Below are 25,453 nucleotides of genomic sequence, written 5' to 3'. Positions count from 1 at the left end.
AGGTTGATACCAGAGAATCAATCCCATTTTTATTCTACCCTTCCTCCTTGGAGGTCATGACAACGTATATGGTTCTCCTCTCCTCCATCTTTCTTGCCAGCCAGCCAGCTTAATCTGTTTAGTTCATTTTACCTAATCCAGCTTATTTTATCCGTCGATTATGTTTTTGTCCTGTCCTTCCTTCAGAGGTTCTCAGGGTAGTGTACATGGTTCTCCCTTCTCCCTTTATCCTCATAATTGACCCACTCAATTATGAGCTTTATTGCTATTCTCTAAAATATATTGACATAAAAACCATAATTGTCTGAAATCATACGCTAACACATGCACTAGCAAACATGAGGGTACAGCTTGTTTGTGATGCAGCACTTAATCCTGTTTGTAGACTCTAAATTGGAATACTGTTATAAATACCTAATTGCTGACTTTGGTTAAACTCAGAGGAGTTATCCATGTTAGTCTATAGTAGCAAAATAGTAAAGAGTCCAGTAGCTCTTAAATTGGCTACTGGACTCTTTACCATCTGGTTAAACTGTTACTGGTTATGTTGTTGTTAACATTAATGTTATAATACATGAAAATAAAGTATTTTTTAAAAATAACAGCCCTGTAAGGTAGGTTAGACCAAGAGAGATTAACTGGGCCCCACATCACCCATTGAGCTTCCGTAGCTGCGTGGGATGAACTTGGTCCTCCTAGCTGGGTCCAATATTCTCACATCGATGTGATTGGTGCAAGGTGGCCAACTTAGCCATAAGAACTAGAAATTTGTTAGTTGCAATTCTGGTGCACAATTCTGTGATGTATACTGCCTTCTGAGCTGACGTTGATTTGTTTAGATGGCCAGCTTCCGGGGAACAGACAACTTCTCTACAGTGTATAGCACCCTGCACAGGCACTGTCGTAAATGAATAAGTGGAATAGAAATACAAACAAACAAATAAATAAATAAATAGCAGTGTCAGTATAGCTTAACAAAATACATGTGTTCTCTTTATGCCTTCTCTTCATAGCCCTCTGTTGTAGGAAGCCTAGACCTGGAGCGAGTGACCGCCGCATACAGAGACGCTTTGAACTTGTTTCTGACAAAGCGCAACAGCCCCCTCACAGGATCCATGTTTCTCGATCTTTTTGAACGTCATCCGGTAGGTGTAAATTAAGAGTCTCTCTTTACAGTCACAACAGGAAAAAGCCCTCCAACCTGATCCTTTTGAGTTTACTGAAAAGCATGTTTGTGGGGATTATCTTTTCAGTTTTGAAATGACTGATTATCAGATGGACTGATTGACCTTCCAGTAACCATATTCAGAAGTTGGATGAGAAGGGCATGGGAGGAAGATGCAAAGACATTTTAGGTTTGTAGAACTGTTGCAAGCCTCCAATAACCATGAACTTTTCTTTGGCTGTAGATCATGTGCAAACATCTCATTGACACCGTTGCAAAGTCGATCACTGCAGGGGCCAGACAACACCAGCAGGTAAATTGTGTGTGCTCGCTGGCTGAGAAACTGTGTTTTGTGTGTTGGGGTGAAATTTGTGCAAGGTGCCCAGTGCAGAAGTAACGGTATCCTTTAACTATTGCTAGAAATGTAAGAAAGGTTAGAGCTCCTTCCAGTGAAACTGATTGGCAGTTGATTCAGAATAGACAATAGCCCTCTAGCTCCTAAGTAATGCATGGAGTTAGCTGGCCCACAATGGCCAGCAGGGCCTTACCAGTTGCCCAGTAATGCTCTGCTCTGATGCCAGCCCTGCATGAACCACAGCAGCTTCTGTAGCCTCCAAGCTTCACCTGCTCCCAGAAAACATTTCTTTGCATTTTTGGAAAACTTCTTGGATTTCACTGCCGCCAATCCTTTTTGTGATTTTCTCTGTTGAGGGGGAGGGCGCTGTGGCTCAGTGGGAGAGCCTCTGCTTGGCATGAAGAATGTCCCAGGATCGGGAGGGGCTGTGGCTCAGTGGAAGAGCCTCTGCTTTGCATGCGGAAGGTCCCAGGTTCAATCCCCGGCATCTCCAGTTAAAAGGACCAGCCATGAGGTGATGTGAAAGACCTCTGCCTGATACACCACAGAGCTGCTGCCAGTCTGAGTGGACCAGGAGTCCCTGGTGTGGGGGGCACCATGGTGCAAACTGACACATTTCCTGGTGCCCACCAAGTGTTTTTAGAAAGCGGGTGGGCCCAGGCAGGGCTCTGGCCCAGCAAGGCTTCTGACTGGCCAGTTGAGATCTAATTGGCTCCGCAGATTAAAATACCATTGTTTGAGCAACAGGTGCCACCACACTGTTGATTTTATTATCTCCTCATTCCTCATTTTATTATCCTCATATTATTTTATTATCTCCTCATTCCCAGTGTATTTTTAATAAATATTCCTCTTGTCTCTGTAATTGGGCTTCCTGTGTGGATGTGGTTCATTCCCCCTCCTGTGGCAGCCATTTTGTGGTTGGCTGCACCATCCTGTGTCCGAAATCTGAAGGTACTCGCATGCTCAAAAAGGTTTGGGATCTTTGGACCTTGATGGCCCAGTGATCTGATTCAGTATAAGGCAGCATCGTGTGATTTTTGCCCCTTTGGGGGTTGCTGTTAAGTTGGTGGCATTCAAATTTGACCCGTCACCTGCCTGTTAGCGTGGCAGATGTTTTCTCTCAGGCTGTTTGTAATAAATAGTTTTGAATAAATATTTGATGGGGAAGGAAGTATTTAATGGAGCTGCTAATTGGTTGCATCGAAGTACTGGCAATTCTAGTACTTACAATTACTTTTGAGGAGAAATGCATTTGGAATATTAAACAATGTGGAACGATTTGAGATGGAACTCCTGTTTATTTTTGCTCTTCCTGAGGGTCTTTTGGCTTTTTGCTGGAATTAATTTGACATTGTCCGTAAGCACTGAACTCTTCTTTCCAGTCTGTAACGTGCATGGATGGAGTTTAATTCCTCTTGATTCTCCATTGATGTAGTTTGAGCTTTTTGCTGTGGCAAGCACCCTCAAGGAAGCTGACCTTCAAAATGGCTTCCTTGAGTCATCTTTCCTTGAACAGAGGGAATTTGTTTCATTTTCTGAATGCGTGTTTGCAGTTCTCAGGGTTGGAGGGTTTTTGTATGTGTATACATGCTTCTTTTCCTGGATAGAATTTAAGTTATCCTAGTACAACTTAGCTGCCTCTCAGAATCTCTGGTGTTTTAAGTGAGATAATAGCTTTGTAGATTTATCTTTAACGTTCAGTAATGTGTCTGATGATCTCAGCAGTCCCTTTTTCCTCTCTAAAGACTCACATCTCTCCTCCCCACCCCTTAAAAAACCGAATCATAGTTGGTGTGAAATATTGTCAACAATAATTTTTTGTACAGGTGTGTATTTGTCAGGAGACAAGTTCTCTGATATGTGAGGAGCATGGTTAGGCGCAGGGCTTTTTTTCAGCGGGATGCGGTGGAATGGAGTTCCTGCACCTCTTGAAAATGGTCACATGGCCGGTGGCCCCGCCCCCTGATCTCCAGACAGAGGGGAGTTGAGATTGCCCTCCATGCTGCCGAGCAGCACGGAGGGCAATCTAAACTCTCCTCTGTCTGGAGATCAGGGGGCGGGGCCACCGGCTGTGTGACGATTTTCGCCGAGGGCAATTTAAACTTTTTTTTAAAAAAACCCTTGTTCCAGCTGACCCAAAGTGACATCATTGTGCGGTCCTGAGTTCCACCACCTCTTTTCCCAGAAAAAAAGCCCTTGTTAGGCGTGATTCTAGCACTGAGTCGGCTCTTTTCCATTCCATCTGTAATGCTTTGAAAAATGTACAGGGAAAACTTTTTTCCGAACCATTAAGAAAATTAAATGAAGGGAGGGGCTGTTGAAAAGATCTGAGCGCTGTTTATAGTATAACAGCATCTTAAAATTGCCTGCTGTGAGAAGGACAAATACCTTGTTCGGATCTCATCACTTTCTGCATAAGGAAAAAGCCCTGCTAAAGTGGACCAAAATTCCATCTAGTCTGGTGTCCTGTTTGCCACCGTGGCTACCAAATGCTTCCAGGAAGTCCCTCAGCAGGTTGTGAAGTCAGCAGGTCTTCCCTATCTGTTGTCTCCCCAGCACCTGATATTCTGAGGTACGCTGCTTCTGAAGCCAGTTTGGTGTAGTAGTTAGGAGCGGCAGGGCTCTAATCTGGAGAGCCAGGTTTGATTCCCCCCCTCCTCCACTTGAAGCCAGCAGGGTGACCTTGGGTCAGTCAGAGCTCTCTCAGAGCTCTCTCAACTTCACCCATCTCACAGGGTGATTGTCATGAGAAGAATAACAACACACTTTGTAAACTGCTCTGAGTGGGTGATAAGTTGTCCTGAAAGGCAGTATATAAATTGAATGTTATTATTGTTAAACAGTGATGTTCCATTTAACTGTCATTGCTGATAGTTTTGCCGAGACCCATCGTCTCTGAATGTGTCTAATAAACTCAACGTGTTGGCGAACCATGCTTGTGCGCTCTTGTTTTCTCTGTGCTTCTCATCTGCAATGTTGCGGTTGTAGGGATTACTGAAAGCATGTGTGTCGGTGTGTAAGAATAATCAAAATGCAGTCTATGTGGTTCAAGGGATAGGTGATGGTGTTTTTGATGGAGCTCTCATTTGTTCCAAGCACATTTAAAAAAAAAACTCTAGGCAGATGGAGGGTTTTGAGGGGAAAGCGGGTGTACTTTTGAAAAGAGTTCATTCCCACTCCACTCCCTGGGCAGCTTGACCTGTTCACATGGTGGGAGGAACTAAAGGAAGTTAAATTCTGAGCAGAGAAGTTTCTACTCTGCCACATGCTTGCATAGAAGGACACATTCTCTTGCTAAATAATCACAGTAATAATCTACAATTTTTGTAGTGTTTTTGAGAGTTCAAAGCACTTTGTGTATGTTATCTTGCTGTAATCCTTACAACAGCCCTGTAGGATCAAGCTACCCATCTTGATCTTGCGCTAAAGGTAATCATGCATCTGAGCATGCTAAGAGAGCAATCTGAGCATGGAAAAGTAACATGTTTATTTATTTATAATCCGCGTTTCTCACTGAAACCCAAGCCATGTTAAGTTTGTAGCAGTAGAAAAGAGCAAGAGCTAATTTGCGGTAGGCTATGAGCTTTCATGAGTCACAGCTCGCTTCTTCAGATGTAGCTAATGTGAGTCCATGGCCGATTCCAGACGACTAACCTTAAGCCGTTTCATGCCGCCCTCTTCCGGATCGCGACAGGGAAAATGCGAAATACCGCGTTTCCTCGCGCGAGTTTTGCGCGTCATCGCGCAAAACTCGTGCGAGGAAACGCGATATTTTGCATTTTCCCCGTCGTGATCCGGAAGAGGGCGGCATGAAACGGCTTAAGGTTAGTCGTCTGGAATCGGCCCATCTGTCCTTATATCTTGGAGAGTGGAGTGATTACAGAAGCCAAATGATAATAGCCGGCAAATGACAATGGCAGGCGTAATTGAATAGGGTGGGGTATGCTGAGGGGTAGTGGGTGTGGAGAAATAGCATTGGTGATGAAACAGGAAGCCTAGGTCTTGATTCAGTCCAGGTGGATGCATTGGCTTGAGCTTCGTTATCAGTTGCAATTCAGCAGTCTCTCTAACCTCTCTTTGAAATTCATCTGATAGAGAACTGCTTCTTTTTGGTCAGCAACTGAATGTCCTGGAAGGTTAAAACATTCCTCCACTGGTTTTTGAATGTTGTGTTTTCTGATGTCAGACCTATGTCTGCCTGTAAAGTAGGCCAGTAAAACAGCCCTGTAAGGTAGGCCAGTATTATGCCCCTATTGCGGATTGGGAAAAGTGGTCTAAAAGAGAGGCTTGCTTATGTGTGTTTGTGGCACAGGAGACATTCGAAACAGGGACATTGTGATTCACAGCTTCAGTGTTCAGTATAGCAGTCTATCCTTACAATAGCCTTGTGAAGCAGTCCTTTTACAGACTGAGAACCAACACTGGGGCTGCATGACTTAGGCCAAGGTTCTTCTTCTTCATCATCATCATCATCATCATCATCATCATCATCATCATCATCATCATCATCATTATTATATTCAAATGACCAGCAAGAAAAAGATCACATACACAAACCACAGTTCCTATCTACATAAAAAGAAAGGGAGAAGGCCAAGGTTTTGCACTGAACCAAAGGCTTTATGGACATGTGAAAAGACTGGAATGTTTTCAAAGGGCAGAAATAAAATGGCGCTCAGCTTGTATTTTTAGATCACTGGCATGCCTGTGTGACCTCAAGACTCTGGTTTTTTTTAAAAAATAAAAAGCTGAAAATTAATTTCCCATATACACTTTACATACGACTAAAAGGTAGCAGAGCATTAAGAGCAAAGATTTCTCACCTCCCCTCCCCTCCCACCAGTAAAACATAGGCTTCTGCCTGCATTGGCGATAAAGTAATGACTAATTTTTGCTTAAGGATCTGACATTGAGCGCCTCCTCCTAGGATGTTTTCCAGCAGGTGGTAAAAGGAGAATTCATTATAAAACACTTGGCATAAAATACTGGAGAAAAGTTGCCTCAAATGCCTCTTGGGTCAGAAAGACAGTATTTGCTCTTTGAAAGGAATGAAGAAATATTAGCGAGAGCGCTGTTCCAGGGACGACTGTTTTGTTTTGCAGGAAAAATGATTTCACTTTTTCCCCTATCTTTGTGTTCTATGTGGTGACTTATAGCATCAAAATCACCAGGTTGGATCCTACCAGCCGAAAAGTTGGTAGGCTCCAACCCACTAAAGCAATAAACGCAAGACAGGGTGAGTGTCTCGGGCTGCTTTCATGTATCGTGGGATAATGCAGCCTCACTGCATTATAGTAAACGATTGCTGTAGTGCATTGAGAGAGCATTATCCAATGTGCGTGAAAGCCGCTTCAGTGGTAAAGCACTTGTTTTGCATGCGGAAAGCCCCAGGGTCAGTTCCTGGCATCTTCTGCTAAAGGATTTCAGGTAGCGGGAAAGACCACAATATCCTCCTGCTATTAGCTGTTGGGTTGTTCTGGAAATGGGAGTTGATCTAAAGCATCTAGATGCCACCTTTCCCCCGAAATATGGTCCCCAAGGCAATGAACATGAAGGCCTTAGAAGCTTTAAAACATTAAAACGTTTAAAATATATATATGAATATTTAACAACACAGTAGAAGCATATAGACATACCAAGGGAGGAGGGGCCAGTAAGAGTTCTTGGGGTGTGGCAAGCAAAACAAAAAAGTCTTCAACTGCTGGCGGAAGTCAGTGGCAGAGGAAGACCGGCGAACCTCCCAGGGGAGGGAATTCCAAAGTTTTGGAGTCGTGACCTTTCTTGGGTTGCCGACCATCTAGATTCAGCCGGCAGGGGCACCTGAAGCAGGGCCTCCAAAAATGACTGGATGAATGGGTAGGTTCATATGCGAGAAGGTGGTTGTTAAGATGCGCTGGTCCCCAAGTCATATATGGCTTTAAAGGGTAATACCAGCAGCTTGAATTGGGTCTGGAAACGAACTGGGAGCCAGTGTAGATGGAACAAGACTGGAGTGATAGGATCCCTGAGACCCACTCTTGTCAACGTTCTGGCTGCAGCAGAATGTTTTTTGAGTTTATTAACTACAATTAAAAAAAACATTCTGGCTGCAGCATTCTGTACCAACTGTAGTTTCTGGGCAGACTTCAAGGGCAGCCCCACGCAAAGCAGATTGCAGCAGTCTAATCTGGATGTTACCAGGGCATGCACCACAGCAGTAAGAGTTGTGCTTAGCACCATGTGAATTGGTGGTTGTTTGCTACTGGAGTGGTCTGGTCAGGATTTGGTCGGGCCCTTTGAGACAAGGGAGAGGTTTCATCAGGCCCTCTGGGATGAGGATGGAGGCAGAGCCCAAGACATACTGTCTCTCTGGTGGCTTACTAATTCTTGCTGTTAGATGAAACCTATAGCTTGATGTCATTGTGTGTGTGTGTGTGTGCGTGAGAGAGAGAGAGAGATTCCAGCCCATTTTAGACAAGAAGGAAGAATGGGAAGGTGTCTAGTGTTGCAAAATGGAGATGGAGAAGACCCTGGCCCTTTGCCAGAAAAGCTCTTTAGACATTTTTAACGAGGGAGCCGATTGATTTCTCTTGTTGATGCTTGGTCCAGGGTATTGCATTTCAGCTATTCTCTTGGATCGGTTATTCCGCTCCTTCTCTCCAGCGATGTAGGTGCATGACAGCCAGTGTGGTGTAGTGGTTAGAGTGTCAGACTGGGATTGGGAGACCCGGGTTCAGATCTCCGCGCTGCCCTGGAAACTTACTGGATGACCATGGACTCAGACACACACACGCATGCACTCAGACTAACCGTCCTCACAGGGTTGTTGTGAGGATAAAATGGAGGAGAGAAGAAGAATGATGTAAGCTGCTTTGAGTCCCCTTTGGGGAAGAAAGGCAAGGGGTGTATATGTAGTAAAAGAACAGTTAAAAAGTCTTAGGGTAGATTGGTTAGGGGGAGGATCTGTGCTCTCTTTGCCTCCCTATCTCTTGTTCATATGCTGATTTCCTGATCCTGTGCACACATCGCCCCTCAGTTACATCTTTTCCTTTCTTCTTGGTGCTTTTTTGGAGAGAAGAAAGGAATCCCATTGGAGTCGGCCAATGAAGTTCACTAGCAGTACGTTCAGGATAGATAAAAGTCCTGGAAAGCCCGGGTGAGCCTGATCTCGTCAGATCTTCGAAGCTAAGCAGGGTCAGCCTGGGTTAGTAATTGGATGGGAGACCTCCAACGAAGACGAGGGTTGCAGAGGCAGGCAATGGCAAACCACCTCTGTTATTCTCTTGCCATGAAAACCCACCGGGCGCTCTCTACTACCAGACCTATCAATGCTGGTTGGACACTAAATGGAGCCTCTGTGTTCAGACTCTGTATCAGGCATCTGACGAAGAGAACTTGATTCTCGAAAGCTTATGCTACAAGAAAATTGGTTAGTCTTAAAGGTGCTACTGGACTCTTTTTGATTTTACTACCACAGACTAACATGGCTAACTCCTCTGCATCTGTGTTCAGAGGCAACATACCTTAGAATACTAGGCACTGACAATGAAGGGGGGTGGGCTATTGTGTTTCTGCCCTGCCTGTGGGCTTTCTGGAAACATCTGGCTGGCCATTGTCAGCAACGGGGGCGAATTGGGGTACTGGACTGGATGGACCTTTGGTTGCATCCAGCAGAGCTTTCATTTCTAGAAAAAAACTTTGCAATAAAGCTTTAAAACAGCTTTTATTTTGTAGACCTTTGAGTGTCCAATGTAATATCCTTGGCATAGAACTTGTAATTAGGTCGAGAAAGGGAAGGCGGCAGGAAATTAGAACAAATCACTTTGGAAAATCCAGAATCGTCACATTGCCTCCTGCTGACAGATTTAAGGCCCATTTGCGCCGATTCGGAGCCTCTCTGGCTTTGTTAGGGATGTGGCCTCTGAGGTCTGTGTTACCCTTCTTATCTTCATTGCCACAGGTTACAAGGGATAATGAGGACTCCCTGTCTGGAGCAAAATGGATGAATTGCTCACTGGGGCGTAGCAAACCTGTCTCTCAACAGCCTGACTGTCTTAGCTGAAATGCACAGGGCAGTCCGGGAGGACTTGTAAGGTTGAGTAATTTCCCTAACACGTTTGAATTATATTTGCCATTTGATGCGTAGAGAGCCAAGGCTTTTAAAGAGATATGAGCTTGACATGAATCCCTCCCTACCGGTGCTTTTTGCAGCATCCGTCAAGCGTAGCTTGAGGGGAAAGAGTATTTGCTCGGTTGCAAGGTCATCGATGGGTTGTAATTTTGATGTAGCGTTAAGGCGGCCCCGGTGCTAAGAGATCTCCTGGTATTCCTCTGTTTATTCTCTGATTTATCACTCTTTTTGGACCCTTTCTCAAAGACGATGAGGGCAGCAAATTGTAGGGTTATCCCAATTTATCTTTGTAAAACTCTAGAGAGGTAGGATAGGATGGGAGAAAGACGAAACATTCAGTGACCTTCCGTGACCAAGCAGCAATTTGGGCCCTGATTACCTTTGAAGTGTGGTAGGCTGAGAAACTAACTGATTGTTCAGCGACCTTCGTAACAAACAATTTGAACCTCTTTCCTACATTTGTACTAGCCTGTGAGGTAGCATAGGCCAAGATGTGGCCAAGTGTCAGCTTAGGGCTTGGTTACCTGCGGGGTAGATGAGGCTCCGGCTGACGGATTGGCCGCTTTGAAACCTTCATGGCGAAGCATCAGTTTGGTCTCCAGTTATGAGCGGCTCATGAGGTAGGCCGTTTGGGAACCATATGATCCCAGATTCCTGTTGGATTGAGCAATCCTAGAAACGGGCTGCTTGACTTGAGACCTGAATAATCGAGCAAGAATTTGGACCTGGGTTTTTCTACATAGCAGCTCAAAACCTGAGATGCATATTCCTGAACATTTCATAGGTGTACATGTTCGTGTAGTGCCAGTATTCTCTGCCTGATTTGGCTCCATCTGTTAAGCATTACCGAAGGCCCTTTTCAAACTTTTCTAGCATCTATTCAATAGCTTGTCCTGCATCGGTTTCTAAACGAACATGGTAAAGAGTCCAGTAGCTCCTTTAAGACAAACCAACTTTATTGTAGCATAAGCTTTTGAGAATCACAGCTCTCTTCGTCAGATGCATGGAAGGTATGAAGAAACTGGCCAGAGATATATAGGTGGGGAGGGGAGGGGGGAGCGGGTGCAGGGAGTGAGGGCCACGTAGATGCAAATCAGTTGCAGAAGCCATGAATGAAGTGGAGCGCGCAATCCAGGCTGGGTGTGACCCCTTCCCTCCATTGCTGAATCTGAATGGAATGCCTGAAGGCAGTGACTTCTTGTAATGAGAGAACCATCCACAGTCTCTATTAAATCCAAATCTGACTGAGTCAACTTTACATGTGTTCTTTATTTATTATTCAGTACATTTTATCCCCTCTTCTTTCAAGGAGCTCAGCGCGGCGTATGTTCCATGCACCTCCATGTTACCCTCACAACTGCCCTGTAAGTTGGGTTTGGCTGAGAGAGACAGTGGCTGGCCCACGGTCACCCAGCAAGCTAGCCAGGCTCAGTGAAGATTTGAACTTCGGCCTCCCAGTCCCGGATCCTAACGTTTGACTCCGTCATAGGCAGCTCCTTTGTGTCTCCCAAGCCATGTGAAGCCCTGCTTGGGGCGGGAGGGAAGAAAGAGACATTTGAGGAAGAAGTAGAGACGTTTTTTTCTGAATGGAAGGTTGGTGCTTTAAACATTTACCCCTCGAAAGGCCTCCATAGAAAGGCTCCCCGTGTTTAAAGAGGCAGCCATTGACACCTTCCCCCATAACGGTGTAAGCTCAGCCTGCCAAATATGCCACGACGTTATTACTGAAGTGCTAATAAGCCGACTGCTGAGAGTTAGTGGAAAGGTCTCGAGCAGGGGAAGCGGGCCGCTTCTGCCAAGCTTCTCCATTATTTGTATTAAGACGTTGCAACAGCTGTCGTGTCTGCTGATTTAAGGGGTGCGCTGCAGGAAGGTGCTTGTTTTTAAGCGGTGGTGGTGCCGAAGAGCATGCAAGATTGCAGACTGGAGGAGTGTGTGTGTGTGTGTTGTGTGCGAGTGTATAACACAGTGTTTCTCGCTTGTCAAAGGAGTGATAAAATGTGAAGCCTTAAGTGGCTCTTAAGTATGCCGCGTGCGGAGATTTAGCCTGCAATGTACGATCCCAGCCCCTCCGCCTTCTTGCGTCTTGTTAACAGGTGTGTAAAAAAACTGAACGTGGCACCAGTTAACTTAAAATGATTGCGAAGAAAGAGAGAATGCTGGTGCCGTTTGCCCCTTTTTATTACCTGTCAGCTATGTTTTGCAACTAATCTACTGCTAATCATAATTAATAACACTTAACATTTATTTTACTGTTCTGATGGGCCGAGCACTCCATGTACTACTTGGGCAATCCTTACGACAAAGCTGTAAGATAGTTCTGTGTTTTTATTCCCCTGGGTGGGGGGGGTTTGAGCTTCTGCAAGAGGCTTATATAAGGCCGTTTAGGTGGCTTTCTTAAGGACACTTTCCAGGGAGTAAGCCCCATTGAATAACATGGGACATACTTCTGAGTAGACCTGCTTAGGATTGCTCCCTTAGTGAGTTTGCAGCGGAGGCGAGATTCACTGCTCCTTCTGTATCACGGTAACAGTGAAACACAACTCGGCCTTCCAGCCCGGGGTCCAGGCTCCATCACCGCTACAAATGCCGCTGATTCCGCACAGGTTGGATAATGCACTTCCAATCTTCTTTATAGATCATTTGGAACGGATTTTGTCATGTGCAGAACAAAAAATCCACCTCAAACGATTGATAAAGTGCATTGAAAGTGCGTTAGCCAACCTGTGCGGAATCAGACGCTCTTTGTGCAAAGCAGTATAAGGTAAAGTTCTGCTAATTCCTCTCTCTCTCTCTCTCTCTTTTTTTTTGCGTGTTTCCATCCATCTGAGAGACCCCTGTATCATCAGTGGTTAGCACAGCCTTTAATTGGCTTCTGTGCCGGCCAGCTATATAAAATTGTATATAAATATACAATTAATCTGTCCAGAAGGTGGACAGATTAATTGTAAGGTTTGTGGGTGTCAGGCTCTATAAACCACAAGGTAACAAGGCTTGCTGTTGGAATAGATTTCCAGCTCAGCTCAAATGTCTTTTCACTGGTCTTCAAATCTCTACCACTCCCAGCATATAAAAGAAACGAACATTATAGGTTTGTATGCATTTATTGTATTAGTAGCTATTTAGGTCTAAATGGGTTCTAGATCAAATCAAGCCTGAATTCTCCCTAGAAGCTAAAATGACTTTGTACTTTGGTCACATTATGAGAAGACAAGACTCACTGGAAAAGACAGTTGTCCTAGGAAAAGTTGAAGGCAGTAAGGAAGGAAGAAAACCCGACATGAGATGGCTAGGCTCAATAAAGGAAGCCACGGTCTTCAGTTTGCAACTTGCAAGACCTGAGCAAAATAGGACGTTTTGGAGGTCATTAATTCACTGGGTCACTGTAAGTTAGAAGCAACTTGACGGTGCAGAACACATGCACAAGTAAGCACAGAGCTTATGGGTGTCTGGAAAGTTTCCCTCTTGGAAGTCTTCAAGGTGGGAAGGACTGTTTAAATCAAGAATGCCTCATAAAGAGGAAGGAGTTAACACTCAAGCACTGTTTCCCAGTGCCATTGATGACTTAGAAAGAGATCTGGTCACAGCTCAGGAAGGGGCCGTGGCTTCGTGGTAGAGAATCTGTTTGGCATGCAGAAGGCCCCGGCAGTGGCCAGTATCTTCAGGTAAAGGATCAGGTAGCAGATGATGTAAGAGATGTCTAACCAAAACCCTGGAGAGCTGCTGCCAGTTTTTAACAGGGGACAAGACTTCCATAGATCATAAGACCAGGGCTTTTTTTCTGGGAAAAGAGGTGGTGGAACTCAGGACCACGCAATGACATCACTTTGGGTCAGCTGGAACAAGGGGGGAGTTTTTAAAAGTTTAAGTCACCCTTGGTGAAAATGGTCACGTGGCCAGTGGCCTCGCCCCCTGATCTCCAGACGGAGGGGAGTTTAGATTGCCCTCCACGCCGCGGCACAGAGGGCAATCTAAACTCCCCTCTGTCTGGAGATCAGGGGGCGGGGCCACTGTCCATGTGACCATTTTCAAGAGTTGCCGGAACTCCGTTCCACCGTGTTCCTGGTGAAAAGAAGCCCTGTATAAGACTATTGATATAGATCCAGAGGAGTTAGCCGTGTTGATAGGTGACTATTGATAGGTGCTAGCTGTGATAGGAATGGGATCTCCATGTTCAGATGCAGTGTACCCTTGCTTGTGTGCTTCCTAGAATCATCTGGTTAGCCGCTGTGCGGAACCCTCGGTCTGAGCTGGGCGAGCTGTTGCTATGTGTTTATATTAGTGCATAATAGAGTTTGATGTAGGTGGACATAAAACTGAGTTTTAAGCTGATTTTTACTGCATTCATTTGTAAAATCTATAACCAAGCTCCCTGCAACTGTGTTCTGAAGGGACATGAAAAATCATTATGGATTTAAGAGGGAAATGCTGGGTGAATGAAATTAAGGAGATTATGTAATGGTGAAATATACGTAGAGCAAAAAAAAAATCTCTTAACTGAAATATGTGCCAGATAAATGTTAAATTCCACATCCAGATTAATCAGATCTGCACATGTTTGTGTAACTTCTGTAATTCTCTCGTGTCTCTTGGGCTACTCTGTCTCTTGTATTTGTTATAACTAGTCAGCCAGCGAGGCACAACACCCAGAGCTTAAGGGGGGAATTGTTCGTCTGAGGAAAACTCAGCCTTCTCTGTGGGGATCCCTCACTTCTCTCCCAACTCTCTTAAGAGCTGTGGGTAGGGTTGCCAGGCACCTCCCGTCGGGAGGGTGGAGTCCCTCGCACTTAACTTGTGCACTTCACAAGCTCCTCTTATGCGCATGCCCCAGAGCTGGCATGATGGAAGTGACAGCACCACGCCAGCCACACGAGCGCTCCTGTGCTCCACTTGGGGCCCAAATCAGCCCCAAACAAAGTGCAAGAACGCTCCCTTGGGTGGCGCGACGATGTCACTTCCAGAAGTTATGTCGCTGCACTGGTTGGGAGTGCGTGGACAGCGTGTGGTCCTGAGGTGCCTGCTGGTAGCAGGTAACATCTGGGAGCTTGCCCCCTCCCGCCGATCGCTGGGCAATCGACGGACAAGGAGGCAAATCCCTGTGAGTTTGCCTACCACCGGCAGGCACCTGGGAATCCTAGCTGCGGGGGCTACCTTCTTCAGTAGCCGCCACCACCAGCTTCAACACACTTCTCTTACAGTATGACAGGAGGACAGTCCTAACCTTACTACATTGCTTCTTCGATGTCCTAGTCTGTTGATTGTATGGACTTACACTGCATTACCTTCCTTGTGGGAGACTATAAATAACATAAATAAATGTCCAGTTTGCAAAAGTTTTGCTTAGACAGCCAGAGTGATGTAGTGGTTAGAGTGCCAGACCAGTATCTGGCGGGCTCCAGTTTGAATCCCAACTCTGCCATGGAATTTCACTGTGTGACCTTACGGCAGATGCGCTCCGTCACTCTCTGGGGCAGTATATCTCTGAATACCAGTTGCTGGGGGCTAGAGCCCTCTGGAGGTATCTTGTTAGTCCCTTTAGAAAACAGAATGCCACCCTAAATTTAATTCTTAATCATCTGAGCTACCAGAGCTGTTCTTCTGTTCATAAAAGATCTAGCCTAGCCTTCTACTCGGCGTGCCATACAGAATCATTCCCTGCATGCTGAAAGGTAGCACATCAGGGGAAAGGCCAAGTTAGAAACCTCCTCCCTTCCCTGCAGGCTATGTATAGGCCCAGTTTGGTGTAGTGGTTAAGAGCGGCAGGACTCTAATGTGGAGAACCGGGTTTGATTCCCCCTTCCTCCGCTTGAAGCCAGCTGGGTGACCTTGGGTCCGTTACAGCTCTCTCAGAGCTCTCTCAGCCCCACCTACCTCACAGGGTGTTTTTTTTTTGTGGGGATAATCATGTCATAGTTTGTAAACCGCTCTGAGTTGGCATTAAATTGTCCCGAAGGACGGTATGCAAGTCGAATGTTGTTGTTGTTGTTATAGAGAGATGCTGAGTCAGTAAGAATTGTTTGTTCTTTGTTGTTTGTGCCCCCCCCTCTCCTTAATTGACTTCAAGGAGAACCCATCATAAGCAACTTTGTGGACAGAGAATGTAAGTGTCTGTTGTGGGAGGGAGATCTTTATCATCTTTTTTCTCTCAAGCATTTAAAGATTCCCGCTCTTGCAGCTTGTCTACGGCTTTCTTTCTCCCTCGGCCATGGGTGTGTGTCTTTTCCCCCCAGCTGATTTCACATAGAGTCTATCAGTCCAGCGTAGAATGTGAAGATAATATGGTTTATGTTCTTGAGAACGTGCAATAGGCTTCCCCCGTGCCCATGACGGTTGGCACTCTTAACGCTTGGGTTTAATATCAGGACTTCTGGTAGATTTGCTTCCAGGGCACACAACTCTCCAAGAGTACTTCCTACAAAACACTTTTGCTAGACGGAGGTCAAACTGGACCATGGGTGTACGGTAATTGGTGGTACGTCAGAAAACGTTTGGCTGTGATGCGGTTCAAAAGGTGTGGGGTGGTATAGTTTCCATAGAAGGAGGGGCTTGAGTCTACTTGGCTTGTCAATATGGGAGACAGTCTTGAGGTTCAAGGTGGGATGCTGAATGCAGAACAAGACAGAGGTAGGATCACTGGACTAACATACGCCCCTTGGCTTTTACTTTGATGTGAGATCCATTTATCTCTGCCTGATATTTCTGTGGGAAGAGCCAGGGGCCTCTTCGGGTTCATTGGTGCCTGCTAGTGTCCTGCTCCCTTAAGGGGGACAGCCGCAGCGGGGGCAGATGCTCTGTTTGGGGGGGGGCTTCATGGCCCCCAGGGGTCCCCTTTTTTCCTCCCCTTGACCGGCACATCTTAGCTTTCAGCGGCTGCCTGGCTTCCCTTCTCCTCCTTGGCTGTCCAGTCACCTTTTAACAGCAGGGCCTGCCCCTGGTTCCTCACTGCGGATTGGTTCCACCTGGGAACTTCAGTGGAGGGAGGAGACCCTACCTCCTTCTGGCTATATAGCCGAGTGGGCCGTATTCTTCCTTGGCCCCCTCTTTCCCGCTGGGGCCCCTGTATTGCCTGTGGGCAAGACCAAGGCTACTTGTCCAGCCCTGGGTTCCCCTTGAGTAGCCTGGCTCCCTGTGGAACCTGCCAGAGCTGTATGCGGCATCTGCTGAGAGCCCCAGGACAGCAGGTGGGTCTGAGCCTTCAGTTTGGAGGGAAGTTTTGCTGTCCTGTCACTGGGTGCAGAGGACAGTCTGGGAGCACTCACGCTGCCTCTGGACAGCTGCCCTACTCCTAGAAATGAACAAAAATGGCACAGTTTGGTGCGGCAACTCACGATCGGCAGCACATACTAAATTTAATAATGCTTGGGCGCTGCCGCGTACTGTTGATGCTCCGCCTCTGCCCAGGACCGCATTTGGGTGGAGAGCTGGTGCCGTGAAACAGCTAACAAAGTGGGTTTCAGACTGAGAAGTCCATGCTCTTAATTACAACTCACTCAGCTGTCTTACGCAAGCCCTATCATCCTCCCTGTTTACAACGTGGGAATAATCGTACTGACTTGCTCAGGGTTGTTTTAAGAATTACAAGCAGATTTGAACTCAAGTCACCCTAGTCCAACACTCTAACTTCTATACAATTTCTCTCTCTTAAAACAGGATACATGGTACTCTTCTTCTCCCTTTTATCCTTCTGAAATATTGAATTAATGTGTTAATTTCTTGGCTCCTTTTTGTGTGATCCCTAAAGTACTTCAGCGGCTTTTTCTGTTCCAGGCACAGGCCTGCCTGCTTCTCCAGAAAGCCCTGCAGACCCGGCAGTTCAGACTTTCAATTACGGAACGGGAGTGGGAGGAGCTGATCAGAGAGAGCACCGATCAAGTCACCGAGGTGAGATGTTCCAGTTCAATTAAAATCAGATTTTCTAATCCAGACATCTTTCCCCACTGAGAGTTCTCCTGTGTTCAAGCTTTGTGGAAGTGTGAGAAGCGCCCTACTGGATCACACCAGAGCTCTGTCTGGTTTGCTGTTCTGTTTCCACCAGTGACCTGTCAAACCACCCTGGAAGGCTTAGAACTGGGGACGGAGGCCAGAAACTTCCTAGCTGGTGCTTGAATTAAAATGGGCCGAGAGGGCCTGTCTCCCCTTGTCTCTTGCGCCAGGCCCCCCCTTATGTCCTGTTTTAGAAGGCAACAGTGCAGTGAACCTCCCCTTCCAAGGCACACCATGCATTCCTCCCCTTCTTGCGTCTCTCCAACACAGGTCTGTGGCTGTGTGTACTCTGGAAGGGATCTGGTCTCATAGCTCTGATTACTCTTTCCAGACCCCCGTGTGTTGTGATGACCGCAGTCCGGATCTCTCTTCAGCCAGGTTGCTGCCTGCGTTACCCGCTCTTAGTTGGGTCCCCGTTGCTAATCTGAGTCTCTTGCCATGCTCTTGAGAGCCCCGGCTGTGTTGGGGTCTGCTTCTCGCACTGGCTGATGGAACCTTCCAGCCAAGGGGGAAGTACCTCCCAAACCACTTCCCTTCTATCTGGGGCAGTGCAAGGCTCCAAACAGATCCTGGCTGGGGCCAAGGGGAGCCGTATACGTTCTTGAATAGATGCTTTGGGGGAGGAGAAGAGTCCAACCCAGAGGTGGCCGTTCATAAGCCATGCGGAAGGGGATGGGATCTTGTCTGTTTGGGCCGGCTGGCAGCCTGGCTACAGAAAGGAGTGGCAGAACTCCTGCCTAGGAGGAGCTGGTCTTAAGATCCTGAATGGGAAATGAAAGCAGCAAATAAATCCATGAAAATTCTCTTCCATTGTTAAGATGGTGGTAGCCCAGGGCTAGATGAGCCCCTGTAAATGTTGTATTGTCACAGCATGGAGAGAAACCAGTGGAGAGATTTTTCTTGCCATGGGAATTTGAAGTTTAGTGGAAGGATTGCATCACAGGTGCAACAGGAGATGTTCTTCCTCTATAGCAGGGGTGGCCAAATTTGCTTAATGTAAGAGCCACATAGAATAAATGTCAGATGTTTGAGAGCCACATGATGCATTGAAGTGACTTCAGATGAGGAGGTGGGTTTGGGGGAGTATCCTGAAAGTGACATCACAGAAAGGGGTGGGGTATTGGTGCAGTATGCTGGAAGTGACATCATTGGAAGGGATGGAGCTTGGGAAGAGCCATCACCTGACCTTTGACTTGGAAGTGACATCACATCCTTGCTAGGCTTCACCCTCAAAGTGCCCAGATATTTTCTGAGTCAAACCTGGCAACCCCAACATTTTTATTGAAAATATGAAAGGGAAGGAAGGAAGGAAAAGGGAGGGAAAGACGTGTTAAGAAAGAAGGAAGGAAGGGAAAAAGGAAAAGGGCGGGAAAGACATGGAAAGAAAGAAGGAAAGGGAAAGACATGGAAAGAAGGGAGGAAAGGGAGGGAGGGAAATAAACTAGACTAAAATAAAATGTATGGCCACGGCAATACTCAGAGACCTCCAGGAGCCGCATAGTATGTCCAGAAGAGCCACATGTGGCTCCCGAGCTGCAGTTTGGCCACCCCTGTTCTATAGCAAAAAGTCCAGTAGCACCTTTTAGACTAACCAACTTTATTGTAGCATAAGCTTTCGAGAACCACAGCTCTCTTCGTCAGGTGCATTTATTCTGGATCGATTCTTCCTCTACAGATCCCAATTGATAGTCCTTCCCTAGGGAGGCTGTTGGATAAGCCCTGAATTTGGGGGTGGGGGTGGGGTAGCATTGTGTAGTGGTTACAGAATTGGACTAGGCTCTAGAGTGGCCCCTTTGACACGGGCACTTGCTAGATGTCCTTGGTCTGGTCACCTCTCAGCTTAACCTAACCCACAGGACTGTGGTGGTGTGGATAAAACAGGATGGGAGGAGGAGAGTTATGTTGTGAGCTGCCACTGGGAAGAAAATCAGTGTACACATTTCTAAAAATGAAGGTATTTCCCATTTCTTACAAGCAAGTTTGATTTTAAAATGATGCTGGCGAGGCAAAAATAGCTTCCCTGTGCAACTCTGGAGCGGCTCGTTCTTGTTGCGACGCCGCTGCCACCCAAGCAGATCATCCGCACAGGCTTAATTAGCACACCGGCATGGGCTACAAATTGCCAGCATGCAACCTTAGCACAGGCAGCTTATTGCATGGTTGGCAAGCACAGTTCAGTTGAGACACAGAGCACATACCCGGTCTCCCAGGGAAGCTAGTTTGCTCCTCTGGTATTAAGCATAAACCAGCCCTGAGAACGAAGGAGAGGCAGGCTATCGTGCATCGCATTCTGTAGCAACAGAGCCGGGGTGTGCAGCTTACAAGGACTGCTAACTGGCAGTCAGCAAGTGAGAATCCCTTTAACGGCGGCCCAGGTTCTACGCTTACCACTGGAAAATGGGGCGATGCTTTGTGTTTTTAGCCCCCCTCTCAATGCAGAATGTATTCAGCATTGCTAGTTTTCAGTGAGCCCCCCCCCCCCCCCGGTATATAAGTCATTATGACAAACCGATATGCTTCCGAGTGTGTATACAAGTGGCCCTGGGTGCATGGCTGCAGGAGCAGATGCATTGCGTCAGTCTGGTGACCCGTTTTAAGCATTGCACGTGTGCCTTGTGCTGTGAGAAGTCAAGGGAGTGGGAGAGATCAGTTGAGAGACTCTGACAGCTCCCTGAAATAGCATCTCCAGCTCGCCGTAGGGCACTGCGCGCTGCTCTGTGCACTTACATAAGGGCACCTGACCTTGTTTGTATCCGAGTTTTATTAAAATGTGCAGAGATGCCACCAAAGGGGTCAGATGTCTTACAAGCCCTCAGCCCTGCTCAGAATAGCAGACAACCTGAACGGCATCTGGGCAGCTCATCTAGATGTGCACGCAGCTTGGAAAACAGTTAACAGAAACAGGAAACGGTCATGCTTCTGAGCAGTTCAGAACTTTAGAGGTTTGAAAAGAAGCCAACAGCGAGTATGTTCCAGGAAGGATGTGGGTAGGGGCTGTGGCTCAGTGGTAGAGCACCTGCTTTGCATGCAAAAGGTTCCAGGTTCAATTCCTGACATCTCCAAATAAAAGGACCAGGCAGGAGGTGATTTGAAAGACCTTGACCAGAGACCCTGGGATGCTGGTGCCGATCAGCGTAGACAATACTGACCTTGATAGATCAGTGGACATGCGAAGCTAGAGAAGCTGCAGAAGAGAAGACCAGGCTGCTGTAAAGCAAGGAGGTGGCTTTGGATTCTATCAAGAGCACCGAGGGGAGGGCAGGAAGAAGCCAGACATTCCTTCTCCATGCCTGGGTCCTCTTACGCTTGAGAAATTTACTTGCCACTTGGAATTTTAATTCATAGGAGTCTGTAGAAGCTAGGTTGCTGTTGAAAAGCAGGATAAATCAAATATCCACGGTGGAACAGATATTACAGATACTATTTACAGATATTACGGACTTTATTTCACTGGAAATCACAGCATAGCCAGGAATCCATTAGTGCACAGTCTTGCACCTCCTCCTGCCGTAGTGGCTGTTGAGCTCAAGGTGCTGCCTCCTTCCAAATACAATCTCACTCTTACTGCCCTGTTCTTTCCTTAAATAGTTGGGGTCGGAGGTTGCAGAAGTTGGGTGCTTCTGCTGTTTTGCTTTTGCTAAACCAGAACGCTTGAGGGCGTGTCCGTTTCAATCTGTCTCTAGTTTTCTTATAAAAACGGATCACCAGTGGCGTGAATTTGGAAGCCTGAAGAAGTGGAACTGAGAGGCACGACCAGGGAGAAAACATTGACGGCATTTTCATCCCACTTTTCAGCCAAAGAGAGCCCCTTTTTTAAAGGGTTCTTGCAAATACCTGTTGAAATATAATAGAAAATGCTGCGCGAGGAGGAGATTCTCAGCAAGGGCTGCATCCAGGCATCATGGAGGGGTGCCTAGCTGCTGCCAGTTTTCCTTCTGGCCTGTCAGCTGGGAAGAAGGAGGTTCGCTGGAGGGTGTGATGAAGGAGGTGCCTAGCTGCTTTCTGATGGCAATTGGAAGCTGGCAGGGGTGGGCTCAGCTCTGCATCTGGCTGCAGCCATGGTGGTGGGGTGCCTGGCTGTTGACCAGCCTAGGTTCACATTGCTTTAGGTAAGCCTCTGTCTTCTCGGGCTCAGCTCCGGAGAGTTGTATCCCACCACTTTGCTCAATGAAGTGTGGAGTCTTCTTTCCAGTTCTAGGAGCTTTGCGATGGAGGAAGCTTAACGGAGTGGATAGAATCTAGTATTATTAAGGATAGTTTTCAGTTCTTGTTAAGAATAATAATCGTACTTATTTATTAGATTAGATTTTTAGTCCGCCCTCCCCGCCAGGTGGGCTCAGGGCGGAGTACAACATTTCAATTGACATAAATGACAGTTAAAAACAGATAAAACAGTATACAGAACATTAAAACAATTTTATACAATACAGCTTCTCTTCAGATGGTGACAATAAAATACTGTTTTTCAAGCCCTGGCTCATATGTAGGGTGGTGGACCGATCTTTAGTGTGGCCAGTGGGGGGCCCAACCTAGCCTCCGCCTGGCGGAACATCTCTGTCTTACAGGCCCGGCGGAAAGATAATAAATCCCGCCGGGCCCTGGTTTCACATTACGGTTTTCACATTATGGTATTGTGCAAGTAGTATCCGTAGATATATTATTATTATTATCTCTGTTCTCCATAGTCGATCAGATGTTTGGTCCCTCACTGACTTGGATTTTAGCCAAGAATCTAGGAGTCTGTCAGGTATCGCCTTAGGAAATGGCATAGTGTGGATGTTTGCAACCGGCCAGTTGTTATTATCTCCTCTACGCTGATATCGCCTAGGTGTTTAGTTAGTCCCTTTGGAATTGCACCTAGCAGTCCTGTCACTTTTGGAATAGCCATTGTATGTTTCTCCTAGAGACGCTGAACTTCAGATCTTGATATTTCATTCTCTTTTCAGTCTTTTTCCTCAATTCGACTGTCACTATTACTGCTACTACTACAAATATGTATTTAAATTTTCAGTATTATACTGAGGATAATAATAATACCCACCTGGCAGAGTTTTTGTAACTATTATTAAGTTGACGTCTGAGCTCTTTGAGCATTTGATGCGTTTTCTGCAAAAGCTAGCCACGAATTTTTAGCTCTCTGTTTGTTTCCAAGGATACTTTTGCAGTGGATTGTGTGTTGCTATTCGTGAAGGAACCGACTCGCCAGCCTCTCTCCTATTCCTTCTGTTTGGCCCCCTGGAGGTTGGAAAAACCCTGTAATTGTTGCAAGTCCCTGCTGGTTGGGATCCAGTTTTAAATCTTAGGAAGATGATTTCTTTGGGTCAGATGTCTGTAAACAAAGATGCAAGTTACCCTGGATGTGAAAGTATGTTTGCATGCAGCTGTATGCATGGATATTTGAATGTGAGTATACCAACAGTGAGGGAGGCAGGTGTTCACATATAGTCTGATCCTGGGGCAGGCATCTTATCGTTGCCAGACCCAAGACTTACCTGGAATTTTAACAGATGAAAGCATACATATTTTATTAGATCAGATTTCCTCTGGCAATCAGGGGGGATGATGCTGTCTTATAAATAACAGCGTTTGTCAAAAAATAATCCCAGGCTTATGGATTTACTGCAACATTCCAAGAAAACATACCAGCCCAGTGATGGGAAGGGTATTGGGTACCATGCATTGCTCAGCAAAGGTGTTTCCGCGGCAACACAGAAGCGTACCTGGAGGCACTAGGCAGTACAGGGTGGCTGGACAGCTGAGCCAGATGCTGACATCTGGCAGGGGGATTCCCTTGTGAATTTACGTGGCTGTTCTTTTGGGATGTAGGGAGGCGCCCAGAAGGAATGCAGCTTGGCTGAGGTTCCTCTTGGACGTTGACCAGTCACCTGGGAGACAGGCTGATCTTTAGTTATATATGAGGTAGCATCTCTGGGAGAAGAGAGCCTCCTGTTTTTACTGATGCACGGGGGACAGGCTAGGAATGCCAAGCTTATCAGTAGCACAAACCTGCTGAGGATTTAGGTTCTTCAGTTTGAGGGCATTGCTACCCCAAATAACTTAGCAGTAGATTCAAGGTGGATAAAGAAGTACTTCACACAACATAATTATTGGTGTGTGGAATTTGATTTACACGGCTTGAAACAGGCTTGTTCATAAAGTGGATAGGTCCATCGACGCTTCTTATCACAATACCTAGTTGGGGAACCTCCATGTTCAGTGGTAGTGTACCAGAGGTGGATAAAGAAAGGGGTGTTGAATTCATATCTTGCTTGTGGGCGTTTCTGAAAGCATCAGGCTTTCAGAGTGTGTGAAACAGAATGCAGACTAGATGGACCATTGGTCTGATCCTGTTGATGATGTTCTTAGCCGTGATTGTTAGAAACAGAACCTCCTTGGACAGTGAGAGTATACCTCTGTGTATGAGATGGTGGAGATGAGCAACTGGGGAGAGCTGTTAATGAGCTTCCCCAAAGCCTGTGGCTGGCCACTGTGGGAGATAGGATGTTGGGCTAGTCTGTCCCGGCAGAGGGGGTTCTTTCTGTGTCGATTGTTTTAATGCAACCAATTCCAGAGTAATTGTATAGAATGTCTGCAGTGTTATTTCTGGTGGTCTGTCCTTCATTGACTGTGTTTGTGTGTGTGTGTGTGTGTGTGTGTGTGTGAGAGAGAGAGAGAGAGAGCAAGGGTGCACACGTATTGGTGAAGGGAGTGGGTGTATAATGCTTCAGTCCATCCTTCTCCAATTATTGCAACTCCACAAAGATCATTAGTCATTATTTAGTTTCCGAGTGGGAAGGCTAGAAAGCAGGTTTTCCCCAGAACAGCTCGAGGTATGATGTGGTGTTCACATTCATCCCTCTTCCACCTTAACTAAAGCCCAACCGTCTAAACACAAAGACATGGGAGCGTGTGTGCATTTGTCCTTCAGATGCAAAGCTGTGCAAATTAATTTTTTGTGAATTCCTTAATATTTCAGCCCTGTGAAGTGGGCTGGGGTGGGCCGGAGGGGTTCACAGCCCAGTAATTTATGGAATGTGTCCTTATTGTTGCAGATTTTCTGGGATTAGGATGGTGTTATTGTATCCTTAGGCAGTAGATCCAGGAAATAGAGGGCTGCTCTGTCTTCAGCAGAGTTGATTCCTCAGAGAACAATCCTGCTATTTAAATGTGGCCATGACCCAGCTGGAGATGATACGGTTGGTTCCTTGGCTCGGGAGAAGTTGGAGTGGCAATGCCATAGCTGTTTCCCTGCCCCCCCTGCTTCATTTCCTTCCCCCTCTTTTTCCTGGAAAATAACTCTACTGTTCAGATAACTTTGCCAGAAGCGAGTTCCAAGAAGGGTGAATGGCAGACGCTTCTGATCAGGAGGAAAGATGTGACGTGTGTGATGGATGGATGGATGGACGCTGTGATGGATGTCGAACCCGTCAGTAATTGCAACATCCCTGCATTGGGGGGCATCCCCTGGTCCAGCAGCAGGCAATGAACTTGCAGAAAAGAGAAAACAATGGCCAGTAGCAGAGCAGATTTTAAGGAGGGGCTGAGATACTGAGTCCTTCTGCAGTGGAGTAGCTCGAACCTTTCCTGCTTTTTTCTTCACCTCCCTCTAAAATTGCAAGCGCTTTGCTGGATCACGCTAAAGATCTGTGCAGCATCCTGTATCGTTCAGGAAGCGATCAGATCTCCAGCAATTCACGTTCAGAGATACATTGCCTCTGTACGTGGAGGTTCCATTCCTAGTAGCACTGTGCCAGAGAGCGCTGCTGGGATTGGGGAAAGCAACCTCTGGCAAATCAATAATCTAAAGAGGCAAGAACGACAGAATAAAACATCACAG

The 25,453-nt window shown here is 46.5% G+C and overlaps 1 protein-coding gene across 1 annotated transcript in view; it reads left to right on the top strand.

The window, feature by feature from the left end:
* Positions 1-25,453, top strand: part of MYBBP1A (MYB binding protein 1a) — a 61,740-nt gene that overhangs the window by 31,035 nt on the left and 5,252 nt on the right. Inside the window, exons 22-24 of the mRNA XM_055002070.1 lie at positions 1,014-1,145; positions 1,410-1,478; positions 17,401-17,514. Of these exons, the coding sequence (XP_054858045.1) occupies positions 1,014-1,145; positions 1,410-1,478; positions 17,401-17,514 (315 nt within the window). The remainder of the gene's footprint in view (positions 1-1,013; positions 1,146-1,409; positions 1,479-17,400; positions 17,515-25,453) is intronic.

This window comes from Eublepharis macularius, chromosome 17 (assembly GCF_028583425.1).
Source record: "Eublepharis macularius isolate TG4126 chromosome 17, MPM_Emac_v1.0, whole genome shotgun sequence".
NCBI classification, from domain to species: domain Eukaryota; kingdom Metazoa; phylum Chordata; class Lepidosauria; order Squamata; family Eublepharidae; genus Eublepharis; species Eublepharis macularius.
Note: the sequence above shows the minus strand (reverse complement) of the source record. Positions and strands in the feature narration are given on the sequence as shown.